The sequence below is a fragment of the Engraulis encrasicolus genome, chromosome 9 (assembly GCF_034702125.1).
Source record: "Engraulis encrasicolus isolate BLACKSEA-1 chromosome 9, IST_EnEncr_1.0, whole genome shotgun sequence".
Taxonomy (NCBI): domain Eukaryota; kingdom Metazoa; phylum Chordata; class Actinopteri; order Clupeiformes; family Engraulidae; genus Engraulis; species Engraulis encrasicolus.
The window spans coordinates 53,870,245-53,891,752 of NC_085865.1; the positions used below are offsets into that span (position 1 = coordinate 53,870,245).

Genomic DNA, 21,508 nt, shown 5'->3' on the forward strand with positions numbered 1-21,508 from the left:
TTTCTGCAATTGCGTGAACTTGAACGTACCATGGCCAATGGCCATGCACAGTCCAAGTGTCTTGTTGCCAGCCGAGCCAGCAGTGTGTGTGTGCGTGGCGCACACGTGTGTGTGTGTGTGTGTGTGTGTGTGTGTGTGTGTGTGTGTTGCCCTCTGTGTCTGCACAGTGAGTCCATGTCCCCTGTCGCTATCGCGCGGTGACCATCCACAGTCCGAGTGCTACGTTGGCTGCCAACAGGGCGCTGCCCCCCAGGAGGATGCAGAATCCCAGCAGCTCCCGACTGCTCCTCTCGGGCATCAGCGAGGCCAGCGACGCCTCTATGAAGGAGGTCAGCATCCACTGGCCGTCCAGAGCGAAGCACGGCACCGCGTTCACCACCGCCAGCGCTCCCGACAACGACACCAGGTATCTTTAGCGCAACGCTGGTCAAGGTTACAAACGTTCATAGAGTCGTGGTTACTTTAAGAGTCTACAACACACATCTTCTTTCTACACCCGTCTCCTTATGTGGAGCTGCATGCATGCTGCTGGTGTGTGAGGGCTTTTATCATTGATTACATCATGAAGTTAAAAATGTATTGCTCTACGAATAGCAAATATGTCACCATCTCTCATTGAACTCCATTGATTTTCATTGTGTTGCTTTCCATGATTACAATGACCCTAAACATACACCTAAGGCCAAAGTTGATTTTCTGTAGAGGTGTGAGTGAATCAGTGATTAAGTATGACACCCGATCTGCGTATTTGAAGTGTTTTGAAGTGACTTATCTGCTCATTTTCACATTATGTTCGATAGGCGACAAAACTTTTGTCTTGTGAAAATCTGCCCTGTCTGTGTTCATGAAAGGGTCAATCTTTCTATGGTGCATGAATTTACTTTTGTACATACATTTTCATTCGGGAGGGTTGTAGCTTTCATATGAGTGACTTCTGAAGCCAAGTGATTAATTGAAAGTCAGGTTATTAGCTGTTATTCCAAACAGATGGATAGGCGACAACTCTTTTGGAGACGGGTGTATAATCAAATAAGACACCACACCCTACAAATTGTCGCTTTCTGGCATAATCCTTGTATGGGGTCATTTCACGTGAAATCAGACACTTTGGGACCCGACCGACCCGGATTTCAATCATACTTGGTGTGCCTTTTTAGTAGCAAGGTAGCACCCCAGAACTGCATTGGTTTGAATCTGACACTAATATTAAGGGAGAAACAGACTAGGAAAGGTTCACATGTGAGGGTAGGACACTATACATTCAGCCTTGAATATATCAGTCAGTGTTAGTCACAAAAAGATGCCTGTGGTGTTATTTGAAAGCTCTTTTCTGGCTCTACATATTACACATCAGCTTGGAATACAACAACTCTCAGAATATGAATTATGATAAATTGAAAAATTAAAAATTGAATATCTAAAAAAACTATATTTTAAAATGGCCAGTTCCTTGTCCAAACGTAGCCGGCAATGTCATTAGCAACACACCTCAATGCTGGTGTGTTCGGTTCTTTATTATTCATTTCAGAGAGAATTTGACTCACAAATATGGCATCATACATACCACTTACTAATAATATGGTAATACCATAGTAGCATACATGACAAAACAAAAACAAAACAAAAATGGTCAGTTTCCATGGTCCCAGGTTTCAGAAACTAAGGCAGATGTCCATTTATACACACCAAATGATGATATGTGAATGTTTGAACATTCCTTCTCTGTGCACATGTGTCATCTTCCCTTTACCATACTTTAAAGAGATAATCAATGGCTACACTCTCATTTTGTACTCTACCAGTGCATTTGAAGCAGCAGCTGTGTCTTTTGTAGATAATGTATAAGTACGTCCTGTTGCAGTTACAGGTTCCACTACCAGAAGCACATCCTGATGATCCATGACAAGTCTATCTGGTCTGAAGGGAAAAGTGAAGGATGGAGATGGTCCATGAGGATGCAGGAAGTTCAGTTTCACCTCTCCAGTGCTCGGCATACATTCCTCAACACATGCTAGCCACCAGTTGCCATCATATACAGCTACAACATACCCTTTGATGTTTGAAAATGTAACACATTCCTTTACTGAGCTCACTCTTTCAACTCTGCCTTCTCTGAATGCTGAAAATGGCCTAACTTCCACTGTGTCCATTGACAATGGGCAGAAGCTGTGTTTTTGAGTACCTGGAATAGTTCTTGCAGATTCCAACCTTTTCAACAGGTTCTCAGCTTCATGATGGTACATCTGTTGTGGCAAACTGGTAATGGATGTTCTTGAGAGAGATGCACCATCATGAAGCTGAGAACCTGTTGAAGAGGTTGGAATCTGCAAGAACTATTCCAGGTACTCAAAAACTACACAGCTTCTGCCCATTGTCAATGGACATTAGGCCATTTTCCGCATTCAGAGAAGGAGTTGAAAGAGTGAGCTCAGTAAAGGAATGTGTTACATTTTCAAGCATCAAAGGGTATGTTGTAGCTGTATATGATGGCAACTGGTGGCTAGCATGTGTTGAGAAATGTATGCTGAGCACTGGAGAGGTGAAACTGAACTTCCTGCATCCTCATGGACCATCTCCATCCTTCACTTTTCCCTTCAGACCAGATAGACTTGTCATGGATCATCAGGATGTGCTTCTGGTAGTGGAACCTAACTGCAACGGGACGTACTTATACATTACCTACAAAAGACACAGCTGCTGCTTCAAATGCACTGGTAGAGTACAAAATGAGAGTATAGCCATTGATTATCTCTTTAAAGTACGGTAAAGGGAAGATGACACAGGTACACAGAGAAGGAACGTTCAAACATTCACATATCATCATTTGGTGTGTATAAATGGACATCTGCCTTAGTTTCTGAAACCTGGGACCATGGAAACTGACCATTTTTGTTTTGTTTTTGTTTTGTCATGTGATGCTACTATGGTATTACCATATTATTAGTAAGTGGTCTGTATGATGCCAAATTTGTGAGTCAAATTCTCTCTGAAATGAATAAAGAACCGACCACCAGCATTTGAGGTGTTGCTAATGACATTGCCGGCTACGTTTGGACAAGGAACTGGCCATTTTAAAATATAGGTTTTTTAGATATTCAATTTTTAATTTTTCAATTTATCATAATTCATATTCTGAGAGTTGTTGTATTCCAAGCTGATTGTGTAATATGTAGAGCCAGAAAAGAGCTTTCAAACAATACCACAGGCATCTTTTTGTGACTAACACTGACTGATATATTCAAGGCTGAATGTATAGTGTCCTACCCTAAAATGTGAACCTTTCCTAGTCTGTTTCTCCCTTAATATTAGTGTCAGATTCAAACTAATGCAGTTCTGGGGTGCTACCTTGCTACTAAAAAGGCACACCAAGTATGATTGAAATCCGGATCGGTCGGGTCCCAAAGCGTCTGATTTCACGTGAAATGACCCTATGTCCAAAATGGCTACTTTTCAAGAAATACCAAAAATCTTTTTACATTCTAAATAAATAAACGCTGTGAAGTCACTATTTCAACAACTCAAAATGTGGATCGTGCATACCAGAGCTTAAAGCTATTACTCTTGGCTAGAATGCCAAAAAACAGGGTTTAGGAATGGTACTCAGGTCACTGTGGTAGTGCATAGATTGGATTAAATAACATTACACTTTGCTGACGCTTTTATCCAAATCGACTTAGAGTTTACAGGGTAACGTTTACAGTCCCTGGACCAATGTGGGGTTAGGTGCCTTGCTCAAGGGCACTTCAGCCATTGATAGGTGTAGGGAATGGCAACCGAACCGGCAAACCTCTGATCTAAAGCCCATATCCTTCACCATTATGCCACGGCTGCACCACTGGATCTCCATCACACTTCATGCAACAATACAGTACAACATGTATCTATATAGAGCAGTATCACAACTATTAAGTTGGCTCAAAGCGCTTTCAAAATTCATACACATAAACATACACACACATTCCCACATTCACACACCAGCTCTGGAGGCTGCCGCATGGCGCCAATTGTCCAGGGTTCACGTGAGAAAGTGCACACACATGCACACACGCACACACAAAAAGACGGTAATAAAAGTCCTTAAAAAAAAAGATTACGCTGGAAAAGGTCCTTACATAGCCTAATTTCATAGCATCAAGACCTAGCCAAATAGCGCAGGAAGACCAACAGTCAAAGGATACTTGCAGAAGGTCTCCAGCAGCACTGGCAGGTCCAAGTGGAGGAAGCCGAGTCTCGGCACGAAGTTGGTCAGACTCACTAAGGGAAGGAGAGAAGGACAGTTTAATGAAAAGAGAAGAGGGCAGGCGTGTGACTTGGGTACCACCATGTTGGAAAGGTTTTGACTCATTTGACTTCATCTGAAATAAATGCTTGGAACTTACTCTATGTAATGACTAAAGTGCATGTTACAATTTGATTCGACACATAATATTTTGCTGTGTTTTGTGCACATATTACAGTACACGACTCTAGACTAGAGTAATGTTTTGCAATGCTTTTAGGGCCGTTGGGAAGCACTCAGGGAGTGTTGAGAAGGAGGCGGCTGAGAGGACGGGTGGTATATTAGTTTATTTAGTGGTGCCAATTAGTTTATTTGATTTTAAAGGTGCACTGTGTAGGATGGTGGCCAGAGTAGGTATTTACCAGTACTATGACTAAAGTACAGTAAGTTTTGCAGCTAAAAATGTCTATTTCTGGAAATTCAAAATGGCAGACAATGGAGAAGATCGCCATTGTCATGTATGAAAAGTGCAATTTTCCCAGTCATAATGAATACTTAGAATTTGATGGTGGTTGTAAGCATCATGAAAAAGGTAACATTTGTGAATGGGCAGCTTGAATTCTGGAAAGAAACGGCTAAAAATATTGCACCTTTAAGGAGGTCAAGAGGGTGCTTGTTCAAAAAAGGGTTGAAAACTGTTGCTCTAGTCAATACTCCAATAAATTATGTTGTTACAACCCACCTGAGTACTGAAGGTGTGAAGGGTATCCGACGAAGAGCATGTCGGGCTGGGGCGGGTGGCGTACGCGGATGAGACGCGTCTGATTCTCCAGAGAGGGCACCAGGCACAGGTTGGGGGGTACACCCCCTCCTCCTCCTCCAGCCCCGGCCCCGGGCTCGGGCTCCTTCTCCCCAGGCAGTTGACAGTCTGCATTGGTCCTGCATGTGCGACTGGTCTCCATGGTCTTGCGTGCAGGTAAGCAGGCGTACTGCAGTACAGGGAGAGTGGAGAGAATGGCTCTGGCTTGAAATGTGTATTAGAACATGCATTCTTTCATATGACATAGATACTGAACTCTATTAACAAACCTCATGGCACTGATAGTGTGTGTGTGTGTGTGTGTGTGTGTGTGTGTGTGTGTGTGTGTGTGTGTGTGTGTGTGTGTGTGCGTGCGTGTGCGTGTGCGTGTGCGTGTGCGTGTGTGTGTGTGTGTGTGTCATGGGTAAGCAGTTAGGGCGTCAGACTTCCCAAAGGATGCCGATTCGACTCTCGCCCCGCAAGGTGGTTGGGGGGAGAAATTAACCAGTGCTCTCCCCCATCCTCTTCCATGACTGAGGTACCCTGAGCATGGTACCGTCCCGCCGCACTGCTCCCTTGGGGCGCCCTTGGGGGCTGCCCCCTTGCACGGGTGAGGCATAAAATGCAATTTCGTTGTGCGCAGTGAACAGTGTGCGCAGTGTGTGTGTGTGTGTGTGTGTGTGTGTGTGTGTGTGTGTGTGTGTGTGTGTGTGTGTGTGCGTGCTGTTGTTGTTGTTGCTGTCCTTACCATCCTGCCTTCTTTTTGGCTGTGGTAAGAGAAGCAGAGATCTGTCAGACTGTTGTTGCTGCAGCATTCCATGCTCCCGTCCAGACGCTTGTACGCTGTGTTACAGGGAAACACAACACATGAACACCACTCTTTTCTAAAGAAAGGAGTTTACCGCACACTTTAGTTTTTTTGCTCATTTAATCACAGTGAACGATGCGTTTCGCATCTGTGCGTCATCAGGTTCGCTCAGCATAAATGAGCAAAAAGTCAAACAAGTGTGCGGTGAACTTCTTTCTTTTGAATTATTGAACACTCCTGCATTTAACAGCACCCAGAAGCTGAGCATGGATCCTTGAACTTCTCTTTTCTATTTGATCTACAGTATTTCCTGGTTTCGCTAATATAGGTACTGGCCATATAATTAGAATATCATGAAAAGGTTGATTTATGTCCATAATTCCATCAATAATGTTTAACTTTCATGGCTTGTAGATGCATTGCCCACATTTTGAACGATTCCAGTCAGGCAGGTCTTTATACGGACCAATCAAGTCACGACATCAACAAACTACTTAATACCACAGCCAAAAATATGCTTCCAAAAACATTTGCAATCGATGCAAATGAGTGAACATTTTGCATAGACACACACATTTTGCATACACACACACACACGTACACCCCTTTTTTGCCAACGGTCTACAAAAACAAACAAACAACACTACACAATTCCAGTGTGTTTGAGGTACCCTGAGCATGGCACTATATCAGAGGTGGGCAAACTCAGGCCCAAACTCAGGCCAGGGGGCCACATGCGGTCTGCTGCCCGGCCCACAGAGCCTTTACAAGACAGATGACTTTTAAATACCAAGTGATGCTCAGGCAACACTCTTAAAATGACTACCCAGATAGGGGCATTGTGGATTATAAAGTAGTAGACGGGGAGGAACGGTAGCCTACCATGCACCCCCCCACAACAAAACGCCACATGACTTTTTTTAATCTTCAAGATGTCCTGAATAAGAATTTGAGTGGTAACAGTCATATAACTCACTCCCACTATAATTTTTCACATCATATTGTATATGACCCCATGCATTCTAGTCCTATGTAGTGGTACACTGCCAAGGCCTCTAGAGCCATGATGCAGTTGGTTATAATAGCTTATGATATACCATATTAAAGCTTGGAGTCTGTAGGATACAGATAGTATACTGTATTTGGTGTACATTTTGCATAGCAACAGTTGCTAGGTAAAGCATCTTCCTTAGCAACTAGCATCAGTGGTTCCTCTGCGATTACATTGTGTTGTGATGTCTGGATTTAGATGGCTTTTCCCAAGTGCCACATGACTTCTTTGAACCTCCAAGATGTCCCTAATAAGAATTTGAGTGGTAACAGTAATATAACTCATTCCTACTGTACATCATATTTTACATGCCCCAGTATGCTCTAGGCTATACGTTTTAGTCCTATGTAGTTGTAAACTGTCAAGGCCTTAACAGCCATTTTGCAGTTGGCTATCATAGCTTCCCATATACCATATGTAAGCTTGGAGTGTGTAGTTTATTAATTTTTTATCATATTTTTGTTATACCTATGACATTAGGAAAAATATACTTGGTTCAGTTATATGATGTGAGGGCTCTGTTTTTTTCCAATTCTTTAAATGACTCATCCATGCAACCATACACATATGTAAAGACCTTACAGGCAAATATATTAACAATTTGTAAAAGTATAATAATAGCACAATTACTAACTACTGGAAATATTGACAATACGTGCATAGTGAGCAGTACTGTATGTGTCTCTGTCACATCTGTGCAAGTTGGAGCACAACACCACAATAGAAGAAAACAAGTTGAATCATAAACAAAGTTTATTGAACATTTGGGGAAAGGTATAGTCCAAGGCAGACAGTTCATTCACTGCTACTGTCACTGTCTGTGCTTGACCAATCACTTTCAACTTCACTCTCACTGCTATCATCACAGTGGACTTCACCACAGATGTCCTTCAACATCTGTGGCTGACTCTCACCTTCATACCACAGGGGCTGTAGGCCACTTTCTGCAATTAGCCACCCATGTTCTTGACCCACGGATGGAATTACAGGAATGTTGATGTTGGCTCTTTTCCACAGGGCAACCTGAAAATTAACCCTACGGACATGCTGCGTGAGGCTTTTTCTGCAAGGTGGTAGCGAAGCCATGTCCACATTTCCAGGAATAGACTTTCCTTGTTTGGTGCAAAGTTTGTTTATGATATTCAATCCCATGTCATCAATAAGGTCTTCTGTCACTGTCCAGGTTTCACCAAGTTTGGCAAGCTTAGTAACAAACTGGGGGGCATCTTCTTTAGAGGAAGAAGTTTACCTTTGCAACGGAATGCACTTGTCGCATCACTCCCAGTGAAGCCATGGAGACCAAGTACAGCTGTGCACTTTTCTTGGCCAAGTTCTGCTGCAGTTTGTGTGCCATTGATCAGTCTGGACTTTCTCTGTATCTTGGTGTCAAGTAGGATGTTGATGCCAATGGTTCCAGCAAACTAGCAAAATGAATAGGTCAGAGTCAGGACTCTTGATCCGTACGTTGGTATAATGCTCATTTGCAGCATATTGTCTGTAAAGGACAACCCTGGTGTCGGTCTCTTCCTGAGATGACCTGAGTAATGGAATTTCTGTCTTTCTTGTTGTCAAACCGTCCCCTGATGTAAGAAGGAATGCACATTCTTCACAGATAAAAATGACTTTCTGGCCTTGCAGTTTTGAAGCGTACTTATCGCCACTCCATTGCTTTAATATAAGCCTGATAAACTGCACCTTGTTTTCCTTATTCTTTAAAAACTCTGTGGGACGTTTTGTTGCTCCACCCCCTATAATTAACTTCTCTCCACAGCCACGGCGTTTCCTTTCCATTGACTTGATGGATTCGGGTCTGTATTGGTCTGTGCTGAAAATGATGTCTCCACATCCAGACATAGTTATGCTGTCAAATAGCAATGAGGAGATCTCTACAAATATGTCTGGAATGTTCTAAATGAAAAAAGCTGCACAATAAAATTATACATTACACACAATTATACACATGCCATTGCTGTATTACTAACTGATAACTCTGATGTATTTTCCAGGGCCATTTACCATCATATTGTACAATCAAGCATTTCCATCATATACTGTAAGGGTCTCTGATGGTGAAAGAATGGCAGTATTTGGTTGATCTTTCACCAGGTAGTGGAACACCAGAACATGGCTGGTGATTCGTTGATTGATTGAGAGGTGGTTGGTGATTGGTTAATTAGTTGAGTGATGGAGTGATTTTAAGGTCTTTTTATACCGGTATATGTATGGATGAGTCATTTAAAGAATTGAAAAAAAACAGAGCTCTCACACATCATATAACTGAACCAAGTATATTTTTCCAAATGTCATAGGTACACCAAAAATATGATATAATATTCATGAACTACACACTCCAAGCTTACATATGGTATGTGGCAAGCTATGATAACCAACTGCAAAATGGCTGTTTTGGCCTTTACCGTTTACAACTACATAGGACTAAAACGTATAGCCAAGAGCATACTGGGGTCATGTACAATATGATGTACAGTAGGAATGAGTTATATTACTGTTACCACTCAAATTCTTATTAGGGACATCTTGGAGGTTCAAAGAAGTCATGTGGCACTTGGGAAAAGCCATCTAGATCCAGACATCACAACTCAATGCAATTGCAGAGGAACCGTATCACTGATGCTGGTTGCTAAGGAAGATGCTTTGCCTAGCAACTGTTGCTATGCAAAAGGTACACCAAATACAGTATGGTATCTGTATACTACAGACTCCAAGCTTCAATATGGTATATCATAAGCTATTATAACCAACTGCATCATGGCTCTAGAGGCCTTGGCAGTGTACCACCACGAAGGACTAGAATGCATGGGGTCATATACAATATGATGTGAAAAATTATAGTGGGAGTGAGTTATATGACTGTTACCACTCAAATTCTTATTCAGGACATCTTGAAGATTAAAAAAAGTCATGTGGCGTTTTGTTGTGGGGGGGGGGTGCATGGTAGGCTACCGTTCCTCCCCGTCTATAGGCTACTGTGGTATATGCATACAGTACATACATTTCAGCTCCATTTTCGGAAATGAAATGGCCGAAAAGTTATGCCAGTTTACATTATTAATTATCACTGACAGGCAAGTTTCCTGTGACGTCTGGCCCTTCGATCAATATTCTAAACCCAATGTGGCCCTTGGGCCAAAATAAGGGTCCAAGAGTGTACTATACTGTACCCACACACACACACTGGAGTACCGGTCAGGCTGCGCCCTGCCCACTGTTGTCAGACGTTAAAAGCAGAGACTGAGAAGCTGTATACACATACTGTATATGAATATTTTTGAAAACGCATTGGTATGTGTGTGTGTGTGTGTGTGTGTCAAAACTAGAAATGCACTCAGAGAGCGCAGACCTCCGCCAAGGAAGTTCAGTTCCTTTTTAGACACAATTAGGCTATGTGTGTCATGATGTGGTGTCATCCATGTAGATGTAGACCTGTTCAGAAAATTGAACCGTGAAGTTGTAACCAAATTATATCTGTCTCCATTATAATTAGGCCTAGGCCTACAGTACCATGTTCCTCTGGTTAGCTGTGGCCTGTTTAGTTCACCTGTGATTGTGGTAGGCCTATTGGCAAAGTGATTGTGATTTGCAAATGCTTATTGAAGCTCACAGGTTGCTATTTGACACATTTTTAACCTTTATAAAAGAAATATGATAGACAGCATGCCTTTCATACCTTTTAAAATCTCAAATCCAGAGAAAACATGGTTGTCAAGTGTACTACATCCCTCTCAGATCCGCATTTCACAGAGGCTAATAACTTTTAATAGTCCAACTATTTATACAATTCTTGTTGTAGCCTAGTTTATTTGCATGTTTCACGGATAAGTTTTGGCTCGTTGAGGGCGGTGCCGAGTTCACTGACACCACTGTCATTCCATAACCGCAAGCGTTTTCTAGTCATTACATACAATTTAATTTGCCTGTTAACAGATGACTTGCATGGATCCATTCATTCATCCCATGTTTGTTCACCAACTAGGCCTAGTTGAAAACTTAACTTCGAGCTTGAAAGACGTGACCCCTTTCCTTTGTTGCCAACGTCTGCAAAAGCGCAGAGCTCAGAGAGCTGGCAGTGACAATGTTGCCGGTAATTTCGCTATCATTTTTTGAGTCAGAGATGATGGAGTCAGTAGGCTACATGGATCAATCAGTGGATGAGCTGTAGACCTATTGAATTACAATATATATACAGGCCTATATATTTTAACAATGTCATGCTTTTTTAGACATTAAAATTAAAATTGGGATAGAATGAGGTAGGATTTGGAAAGATATTGCGGGGAGCGGTGTGCCTGATTCTTTTGCTTGGACTTCACGTTTCACAGAGGCTATAATAACTTTGAATAGTCCAACTATTATACAATTCTTGTTCGTATTTCATTGCTACACTTTGGCTCCTTGAGGGCATCGCCGGATTCACCTGCTTGACGCGCTCTCTTTCATTCAAAAACAAATGGACAGAATATTCTCAATACTATTGAAGAGGCATCCCCTGCTCCCTATTCCTTAGATCTATTGAAAATCACTGTTCGCCGTTATGAATCTCTTCACTGTTGGTTCTGAAATTAAGTACAGCTGTTATAACAATATATGAGTTCAGCATATTATGCTGGAATGTTTTGTGTTGCTGGCGATATGCTATGCCTTCAGTGCGCTGTTATGAATCTCTTCACCGTTCGTTCGTTATGAAATTAAGTTCAGCATATTAGGCTAATGTTTTGTGGTACTGATGGATATGCTATGGCTTCAGTGCGCTGTGAAGCAACAAATCACCACGGACTATGCACTAGTTGCAATTCGAGCGCATCTCTCTCTAAGCATTAACGAATATTTTGTGACAGCATTGTGAACTTCAACAACCTCAAGGGTGCCTGTTGAAAGCCGTATGCCAAATACTTTCCTCACATGGGCTACTTGTGGTTGGTGTAGGCGCTCTCGGCAAAGACAGTCATTCCCTTGGGCCGGTCTCATAAACTTGGAGGAAATAGATGGGATATGCGGGGTGTGGGGTATGTGTGTGTGTGTGTGTGTGTGTGTGTGTGTGTGTGTGTGTGTGTGTGTGTGTGTGTGTGTGTGTGTGTGTGTGTGTGTGTGTTTGCGTGTGTGTGTGTGTGTGTGTGTGTGCGTGTGTGTGTGTGTGTGTGTGTGTGTGTGTGTGTTATTCTTGCCGCGCCTTAGGTCAATTGAAATCACTGTTCGCCGTTATGAATGTCTTCACCGTTCGTTATGAAATTAAGTTCAGCATTGATAGTTGTTGGTGTAAGCCCTGTCGCGGCAAAGACAGTCCCTTGAGAATTGTGCAAGTCACCTCGCACACACAGTGGCAGTCCGCGAAAGTGCTAGGACAGTGGTGACATACAAACCCCAACTCCGGTGAAGTTGGGACGTTTAATAAACAGTGAATAAAATCAAAATGCTATCATTTTCAAAACATTCAATCTATTCATTAGATGGGGAATAGTGAAAAGACAACATATTAAGTGTTAAAACCGAGAAAAAATATTGTTTTGGGGGACATATGTACTCATTTCTAATTTAATAAATCCAACACGTCTCAAATAAGTTGGGACGGGGATCAGTGAAATTTAGTAAACATCCAAATAAGATAAAACAACAAAGAAGAACATTTCAAAATGAATTGTACTGACGGACAATATAGGTGTCCAGGTATAAGATCATCACAGAGAGGCTGAGTCACTCAGAATTAAAGATGCAAAGGGAATAATTACCATAGTTATTACATACATTTTGAATTCCCTTTGATTTACCACGATTGAGTGTATATAAGACATATTTTTGTTACTAAAATCATTGTATAGGTTCATGACATCATGAAATATATATTGGCTGTAGTCTCACTCTAGCACTCCAGGAATTAGAGCTATTGAAAATTGACCATATTAAGAATGCTTAATGCGTGCAAATGATACAGGGGTGTAACATTCTCCTAAGCACCTGAGCTCACTTGAAATAGACCCAGAAGACATGGGAAACTGTCCTTTGCTTACAGAAGTCAGCAGAAGTTGTAGAAGTCCATTCTTTTTGACAATAATAGAGCATTGCACATCCTGTGCTACAGTGAAAATGGACCATCCAACTTGTGTAAGTGCTAACTTCAAAAGTCAGCCTCCATGATGGCATGCGGGTGCAGTAGTGCATTGGTTAAGATGTGCTCACTCATCTGTAGAGTTACAGTGCTGAATGGTATACATGGGTTTTAAACAGCATGAAAAGCCACTCATGCATTATATTTTGAAGGGAGATCTTCGATTACTGCCACATAGTAAGGTCAACTTGCATTCTCTACTATGTTTTAACAGTTTGGCTCCATCATAAGGACCAGCAGGTGATAAAATGGTGGGCTTTTGGTCAAGACCTGTCACACTGTAAGCACTACAGAAAGGAAAATATTGCAAAACATGACAAGGAATACACCCACCATTTAAGCTGGTGAAATCATGTCCAAGATAGGAATCAACACTGTTTTTTATATAAAATCATCTCATCGGTTAATGTATTTAGTGTGTTGTCTTTTGCTTTGTTTTTAGTCTTCCTCGACATTTGCTGCCATTCATTGTCCCCGTCCCAACTCTTTTGAGACGTGTTGGATTTATCAAATTAGAAATGAGTACATATGTCCCCCAAAACAATATTTTTTCTCGGTTTTAACACTTAATATGTTGTCTTTTCACTATTCTCCATCTAATGAATAGATTGAATGTTTTGAAAATGATAGCATTTTGATTTTATTCACTGTTTACCAAACGTCCCAACTTCACCGGAGTTGGGGTTTGTAGTTTGAGACCAGTGCTGAATTCACCTCGTACATCTTGTTGCTAATGACACTCTGACAGATGCAGCAGGACGTTTTATACTCGCTGGGACATGACGTCATTACACCCTGTCCAGCCTTTATAAGGGCTCTAATTCGGTCTAATGACTTTGCCATTGTGACATGGCGCAAGAGGCCAGGTGCTGCGAACACACGAACAAACACAGAAATCGGGCGATCACATCACCTCCTTGGCGGAGGTAACAAGGATGAGTAGGTGGGATGGGTCCAGGAGAACAGAGTGGTTACCTCGTCCGGCGGCCCAGCTGACGTGGAGGTCGCTGCTGCGTGCACAGTAGCCGGTCTGGGGATACAGGGACAGCTGCCGGATGCAGGAGTGCCAGTCCTCTACGCCACGTACCCCACAATCCTCCAGGCCAGTCACCAGGTCACCCACAAACAGCCCCCGCGGCCCACTGCTGGGGGAGCCCTGTGGGGTGGACACACGCACACACACGCACACGCACGCACACGCACGCACACACACACACACACACACACACACACACACACACACACACACACACACACACACACACACACACACACACACACAGACACACAAAGTTAAAAAGGCCTCTAATGTAGTGCAAGATTACAAAAAGGCAAGAGAGAGAGAAAAAAGAGGAATATTACACCAATGATTAAATTTCGCACAATGGCACAATGACAGCTGAGCCAGCTCCTGTGGCTTTGTGCTAGAAGCCGAAAGCTTGCCAAAAATAAACCCCACTACCGAAGCATTTATGAAGTTATGCGAAGAAAAGAATTGCTGTGCCACAATGATGATGAATAGTACATGCTTCAACCTCAGTTAGGCAAATTCCCTTCTTGTAAGCTGCAGATATACTATATATGCTGCAGCGTACTGTATATCTGTCCTCCTGATAATAATAATGCCAATATCATTACATTTTATCAAGCTCCTTTCAAAATACCAAAGGACACACCATTAAGTGGATGAATAAAAGCCCTAAATTCTTTTGAAGCTTCAGTTGATTCAAACCAGGCTACTGCAATTCTGACAGATTGCAGAGCTGCAGCCATCTCACACCAGGATCTGTGTATTATTTAAAGTGTATAACTGGCAATGCTGCTGATGTGCTGCTGACGTCTGTTTCCTTTTTTTGTTCTGCATTTTAACTAAACACAAATATTCCAACAATCTCATTTGTACAATCCCTTCCTCCCTTGAATCAGTGCTGTGTCTTGGAGTTCTGCTTATCAGAGCTCAAACTTGTATCCACAGCCCAATTTCTAGGATTGCTGCCACATTAATACCTCTGTATACAATACATTACACTCTGAGGCCAGGTCCACAGTCACACTGAGCCGGATAAATACATGTATCCATCGTTAAAACAAACTGTGTCCACACTATCGTTTTTATATTGTTTACAGAATGGTCTGCCATTAAGGAATCTCTCCACTTCAGTGGTCATTTTCAAAAAGCTTCATTTGATGTGTTCGAATTCGCTATATTAGTGTGGATGGGAGGTGTAAACAGATACTTTTTTATGCATTTTCATATGCATCCTCATTAATGTGGACAGGGTTTGAGATTCCCTCTGATCTCTCTCTTTATACAGGTATGCTCAGCAGTGTGAATTTTCCTCTCTACCCCTGAGAGTTGCTTCACAACCCAAAAGGTTACATGTTATACTTACCTCTACCATACATTTCTTTCTAGGCTACTAAAGTAAACTATAAAAGCCAAGACTGCTTCATTAGAAAGAATCTGCTCTACATTTTGCTTCTGTTGGTCCTTATGTCTTGTCTACTGCATCGTGTTTCTTGTAAAATCATAGTTTCTCATTGTCTACAATGCATTTCTTAGAGTTACTCCACAAAACATTTAGCTGCCCCTGCGTTTTATGTAAATGTATTTCTTTATTATGTGTCACTGTGTTTGTCTGCACCTGGAACTTTTTCTTTAGCGGCCATTTTGACCAGGACTCCCTGGCAGAAGAGACACATGGTCTCAATGGGACAATCCTGGCTATAAAAAGGATGAATGAAATTAAAAAAGTTAGTTGTCTGACCTCCACCACCTCCGTGACCAGCGCTCCGGCTCCAGTGTAGTAGAATGGGAAGAGGAGCAGGGGCAGCAGGAACAGGAAACACAACGCAGCCACACACAGCATGAAGTTATGCCATACTCCTGCAGGATACACACACACTCACACATTAGAAACACTACTTACATAAGTACTTATGTAACATTTTTGGGATAACTCAGGGCACCAAAGACAGAAATTGTGCGTGTGTGTGTGTGTGTGTGTGTGTGTGTGTGTGTGTGTGTGTGTGTGTGTGTGTGTGTGTGTGTGTGTGTGTGTGTGTGTGTGTGTGTGTGTGTGTGTGTGTGTGTGACTAACCTGCACAGAATATGCGCAGCTGCTGTACGGGGGATACGAGGTTGAGGTGTGTCGTGAAGAGGTCCACGAAAGCTCCCGGGTACACCACAAACACAAAGATGCCAAAGCCATTCAGACGCACCTGCTCCCTACGGGGAGGAAGAGTACGACAGGGAAAGGAAAGGAAAAGTAAGGTAAGATAAGTAACTTCATTCACACCCGAACGTTAGATTTGTTTGCAGATAAAAGCTTACACACAGTTCTACATACAGCACAAGATTAACGACAATGACAGTAACAAGAGAAGGACAACTAACAACCACTAACAAACACAGACAAATGCTCCAGACAGACTATGGACAAAAAGCAAAAAAAGGGAAAGAGGAAGGTGAAGGGTCAAGGTCAAAGGTCACTCTGGAGTCATGCCCTCTCAGGTCTGCATTATTCAATTTGAATCATCATGCACACACTCCTAATCATACAAGTGACTAGACATGGTGGGACAAAAAATGTCTTAAATTTCCAACAAAGATACATCTGTACCCCTCTTCCTGCCCCCATAAAAGCACATGCATAGAATTGAAAACAGCAAAACAAATGTAGTCAAAATGATTGCGGAATCCATGTGGGTTTTTTACCAATGCTCACGGTTCAACTACATCCAACAGTTTGTGAGCAGTGGTTCCGGTGTGATTTCAACTTATAAACTTCAAACTCCTATATTATTTGGAATCCATGTGGCTTGTTTTGTTGTAGCTGATTTGCTAGCCTGATCTCCAAAAATTCTGTGCGCCTGGACACGGATGTTAAGGACACGAAATCCGTGTCCAGGAGCACGGATTTTGCCAAAATTCCGTGCTCCTGGACACAGAATTGTTTTCCATGCTCCTGGACACGGAATTGTTTTCCGTGATGGGGACACGGAAGTGCTTTCTATAGGCTATTACCACAGCACTGTGTTGACTTTATCATTAGAAAATACATACCAAATGCTAATACTAAACAAAATAATGCTATAAATATTTAAGCTGTGCCCAGACCAAAACAATCCCTAACCCTAACCTGTCAGTAGGAAATGTTTTTTTTTTTGAGAAAAAATATTTGAAATTAGAAAAATCCTGAGAAAACACAAGACTGTGGAAACATAGAACTGTGGGAGTATAGAGAGAGCACTTCTGTGTGTCCAGCACGGAAAATAATTCCGTGTCCAGACGCGCGGAAATTTGGCAAAATCCGTGCTCCTGGACACGGATTTTGTGTCCTTAACATCCGTGTCCAGGAGCACGGAATTTTTGGAGATCATGTTGGATGTGCACAAGACGTCAAATCATATGAACTCACCTCAGTGCTGCCACCCCGTGGCCAAACTCATGAATGACACCACTAACCAAGATGGCAATGAAGAAGTACGCCAGCTGACTCACTGGCAGATTCACCCCGGGCACCTGATCGTGATATTGCAGAGAGAGAGAGAGAGAGAGAGAGAGAGAGAGAGAGAGAGAGAGAGAGAGAGAGAGATTAAAAAGAAGACGAGAGAGGGAAAGAAAAACAGAGGGAGAACCAAAGGGAATTCCCTCATCTTCCCCTTTCACCTCCACCTCCACCTCCACATGCAGTGCAAAAGCCAACAGCTCTCCCATCCCACACACTCCACATTTACATTTTTCTCTTGTTAACATTCACCGTGAGACCATCTCTCCTTATCTCTCTGATATGACCGTGTAGTCACGGACGGCACTATCTTATCACTGTGACATCAAAATACTAGCTACGAGGAAACAAAAAATGAAATACCATTTTCATGTGCCAATGAAATGTGATATCACTGTGAATTAAGAAATCACAGGTGACAGGCCCCTTTATTTCCCATATGTCCTCACTCTACTGATCAAGAATGGTAGAAATGTAAGGTATCATTTTGATCTTGCCTCCGAAATTTCTGTCAATGGGAATTTGTGTCAGTCGTGGTGCAGCGGTTAGGGAGTTGGTCTTTCAATCTCGGGCTTGTTGATTCAAACAGCACCTGATCTCTCCAGGGACTGTAAACAACAATACCCTGTGCTGAAAATGCCTAGGTCGTTCTGGATAAAAGCGTAAGCTAAATGTAATGTAATGTACCGGCAATGTAATGGGATCTTTGCCAGAGCAATCTCTGTTCACAACATTAGCAAGACTCCCTGGCTGTTATCATTCAAAAAAACTGGCACTCATATTCTACCATACACTCACCACGACCTGGACACTCCCGTTTTTCTCATTCTGTCCACCGTACATAACTAATTGTATGATTATATGATTGATGTCTTTCGCCTATAAGGTGCAGTCTGCATAAGGAAGTCGTCTTTGCATACGTACGACACTGCATCACTTTTTTAACAGAAGGGACTTACAATCTAGGACATAATCATAGCCAACATCACTAGCAGACAAAGTGAAGATGCTAAGCATGGTTAGTTGTTGTAACCAACACACTACATTTAAAATACTTTGGGTAAAAGTGTCAGCTGAGTGTAATGTAATGTAATGCAATGCATCTGCTACTGGTGTGCGCATTTTGCCCTCGCTGCTTTGGATGACCACACACTTACCACCACCTGCAGCACCTGCTCGTGGGAGCCCTCCGGAGCCTCAGACGTCATCTGTCTCAGCGTCTGCTGCAGCGTCCTTGCCAGCAACACCACAGAGCCAAACATGGCCACCACCCCAAACACCATGCCCACACTGAACCTGCAGAGAGACACAGACATGATAAACACCACCAGCACAAACACCATGCCCACACTGAACCTGCAGAGACAAACACGCATGATTAATACCGCCACCCCAAACACTATTCCCTCATTGAACCTGCAGCGAAATAAAGTCAAAGTCATCACCACCACCACCACCACCAGCAGCATGCCCACACAGAATCGATGAACATCAAGCACGGTGTTATGGCCACTGTTTGACTTGAGAGATGCAGTTGGTGACATTTTCAATCAGGAAAAGTAGACTTTAGATCCACAAGTAACCATCAGCATTACATGCCAGTCCAGTAGGCTAGGCTATAGCAATATCCAGATCCACATGCAATTCACAGAGTGACACAGGAGGGGGGAGCAATGTCTACTACAGGGTTAAGGTTAAATGAATGCAGGGTTTAACCATGCAAGTGGCAAACTCACCATACATGAAGGAAGTGAGGATTCAGACTAGCACATCTGGCAAACAGGCGGTTGAAGAGACCAGTTTGCCAACGCACATGGAAAGGGGATAGGGCGAGTCCATTGGATGACAACCAGGTCTCATACCGATGCCTTACTCTAGTAGAGGTCTGGGGGCAGAAAGATGCACACACACACACACACACACACACACACACACACACACACACACAAGCATTCGGGTCAGAGTATAAGGCCTACAACTACAACCATTAGCTCTAGTGCAAAAAACAAACAAAATGTTATGTGAGCATCACCAATCAAGTTCCCTTCACTCGTTTGTGAATTGTATACCATAAAGCACGCGTTAATGGGAATATCCGAGGAGGAGAAGATGGGCTCAAGAGTTTGATGTTTCGAAAGCCTACCTTTATGAGGGTATCCGTGAGGTAAACGGCACACCATCCTCCCATCACACACACAACAACAGGTATTGGTATCATTGCGACGAGGTTTGCTCCGTTCCTGCGAGCTAGCTTTGGTGAATATTATTGAATGAAATAAATGCCCGAGACGGCATTTATCCAGAGTAAAGTTATGTACAAACAACAATCTTCACACATGGAATCCGCGCTCAAAATTATGGACTCAGCAACAGATACATGGTTATTTAAGGCAGTTAAAACTAGCTGTAAGAGGAAGGATGATGCTGTGCTGTGGCTGGACCCCGATGTATACACGTGACGTCATCTCTAAGCGCCCAACATGTCAACCATCTGTTCCAAGATCAGTTGTTTCTCAACATAACAGAGGAGCTCAATGCAGACAACAAAAATCAACGTTCAGTCAGAGCTGATCTCGAAACAGTTTTGCAGGATAATCTGTGACCATGCTATCCTTGTTCCACGCTGAAACTTCCGGGACAAAATAACCCGGATAACAAATCCGGTGCTGTACTCTGTTCTGATTGGTCAACCTGTGACAGCAAAGTGCGATGGTTCGAAAAAGAGTGCTCTCTCTCTCTCTCTCTCTCTCTCTCTAGGCGTAGGCTACACATTATTTTATTTTTTTAATGTCCAGCAGCAGTAGCAATTATAGCCTATTATTATTATTACTATTAGTATTATTTATTATTATATTAATATTATCATCATTATGGCGATGATGATGATTAGGCTATTATTATATTGTTGTTGTTATGAACTTAGAGTTTATTGATGGTTTTGTTCCAGAAAAAAAAGGACCAGGTGCGGAACAGGTAGCCTATCCTGTCATCCTGTCAAAAGGTTAATGATCATGACTAACAATTTACTGTCAGGCAAATCTCAGTCACGAGTCAAAAATAAAACTGAGCCATGTGTTCAGGACCGGAGGGAGCAACCTGCAGAAGTGACTGTGTGATAAGATCTGTTGTGTCATTTTCCATACTGGCTAGACTAGGCTAGACTAGGCCCCAATCCACACTGTAGAGGAGGCTGCTCTTTCTCTCACTGGAAACGGGAGCTGAGCCTCCCTCAGGGCTGGGGGTGTGAGGGAAGGGAAGTTGCATAACTTGAGGCTCGTAACGAGTGCACAAAGGCTCGTTTTTGATAAGCCGCAATAATGACACTGTCACAGAGATGGCAGAGATAAGAGGAGGGCTGCCCTCTTTGAGTGAAAGAGAGGGGCCCCATCAGTAGCCGGTTACATTAGGGCACATTATATTACACTTAGTTGACGCTTTTATCCAAAGCAACTTACATACAGGGTCCAGGTCCAGGATGTGGGGTTAGATGCCTTGCTCAATGGCACTTCAGCCATGGAGGGAGCAAGGGATTGGTAGGGTGAGGATTGGACCTGCCCTGCCACCCTGTGAGCTGCTGCAGTCCAACTCCCTGTTACACCACGGCTGCCCCACTTACACGGTTACACCACAACAGTCCCACTGCTTAGGAGGAGGGCTGCCCTCTTTGAGTTAAAGCGAGAGGCCCCATCAGCAGCAGGTTAGGCAGCCTATGCACTTACAGTGGTGCTCATATGTTTACATACCCCAGCAGAATATACGCTTTCTTGGCGATTTCTCACAAAATATGAAGGATTACACAAAACCTTTTTTTTCACTCATTGCTGGTGACTAGCTTAAGATATTTATTAGCAATATTCTGTGTTTACTCTTTCAAAAGCATGATCACAACCCAAACTACCCAAATGACCCTGTTCAAAAGTTTACATACCCTAGTTTCTGATGCTGAATACGGCCCTGTTTAACATCAGGGACCGCTCTAAATCGTTTGTGGTAGTTGTG

At 42.7% G+C, this 21,508-nt stretch overlaps 1 protein-coding gene across 1 annotated transcript; it reads right to left on the minus strand.

Moving 5' to 3' along the window:
* Positions 1-108: 108 nt before the first annotated feature.
* mbtps2 (membrane-bound transcription factor peptidase, site 2) lies at positions 109-20,088 on the minus strand. Its single transcript, XM_063207421.1, has 11 exons — positions 19,653-20,088; positions 19,246-19,394; positions 18,667-18,805; positions 17,420-17,523; positions 16,100-16,227; positions 15,767-15,885; positions 13,974-14,154; positions 5,767-5,861; positions 4,962-5,208; positions 4,179-4,254; positions 109-410 (listed from the first exon to the last, which is right to left on the minus strand). The coding sequence occupies exons 1-11, from the start codon at positions 19,725-19,727 to the stop codon at positions 188-190; spliced, it is 1,536 nt and encodes a 511-aa protein (XP_063063491.1). The 5' UTR covers positions 19,728-20,088; the 3' UTR covers positions 109-187.
* Positions 20,089-21,508: the final 1,420 nt, after the last annotated feature.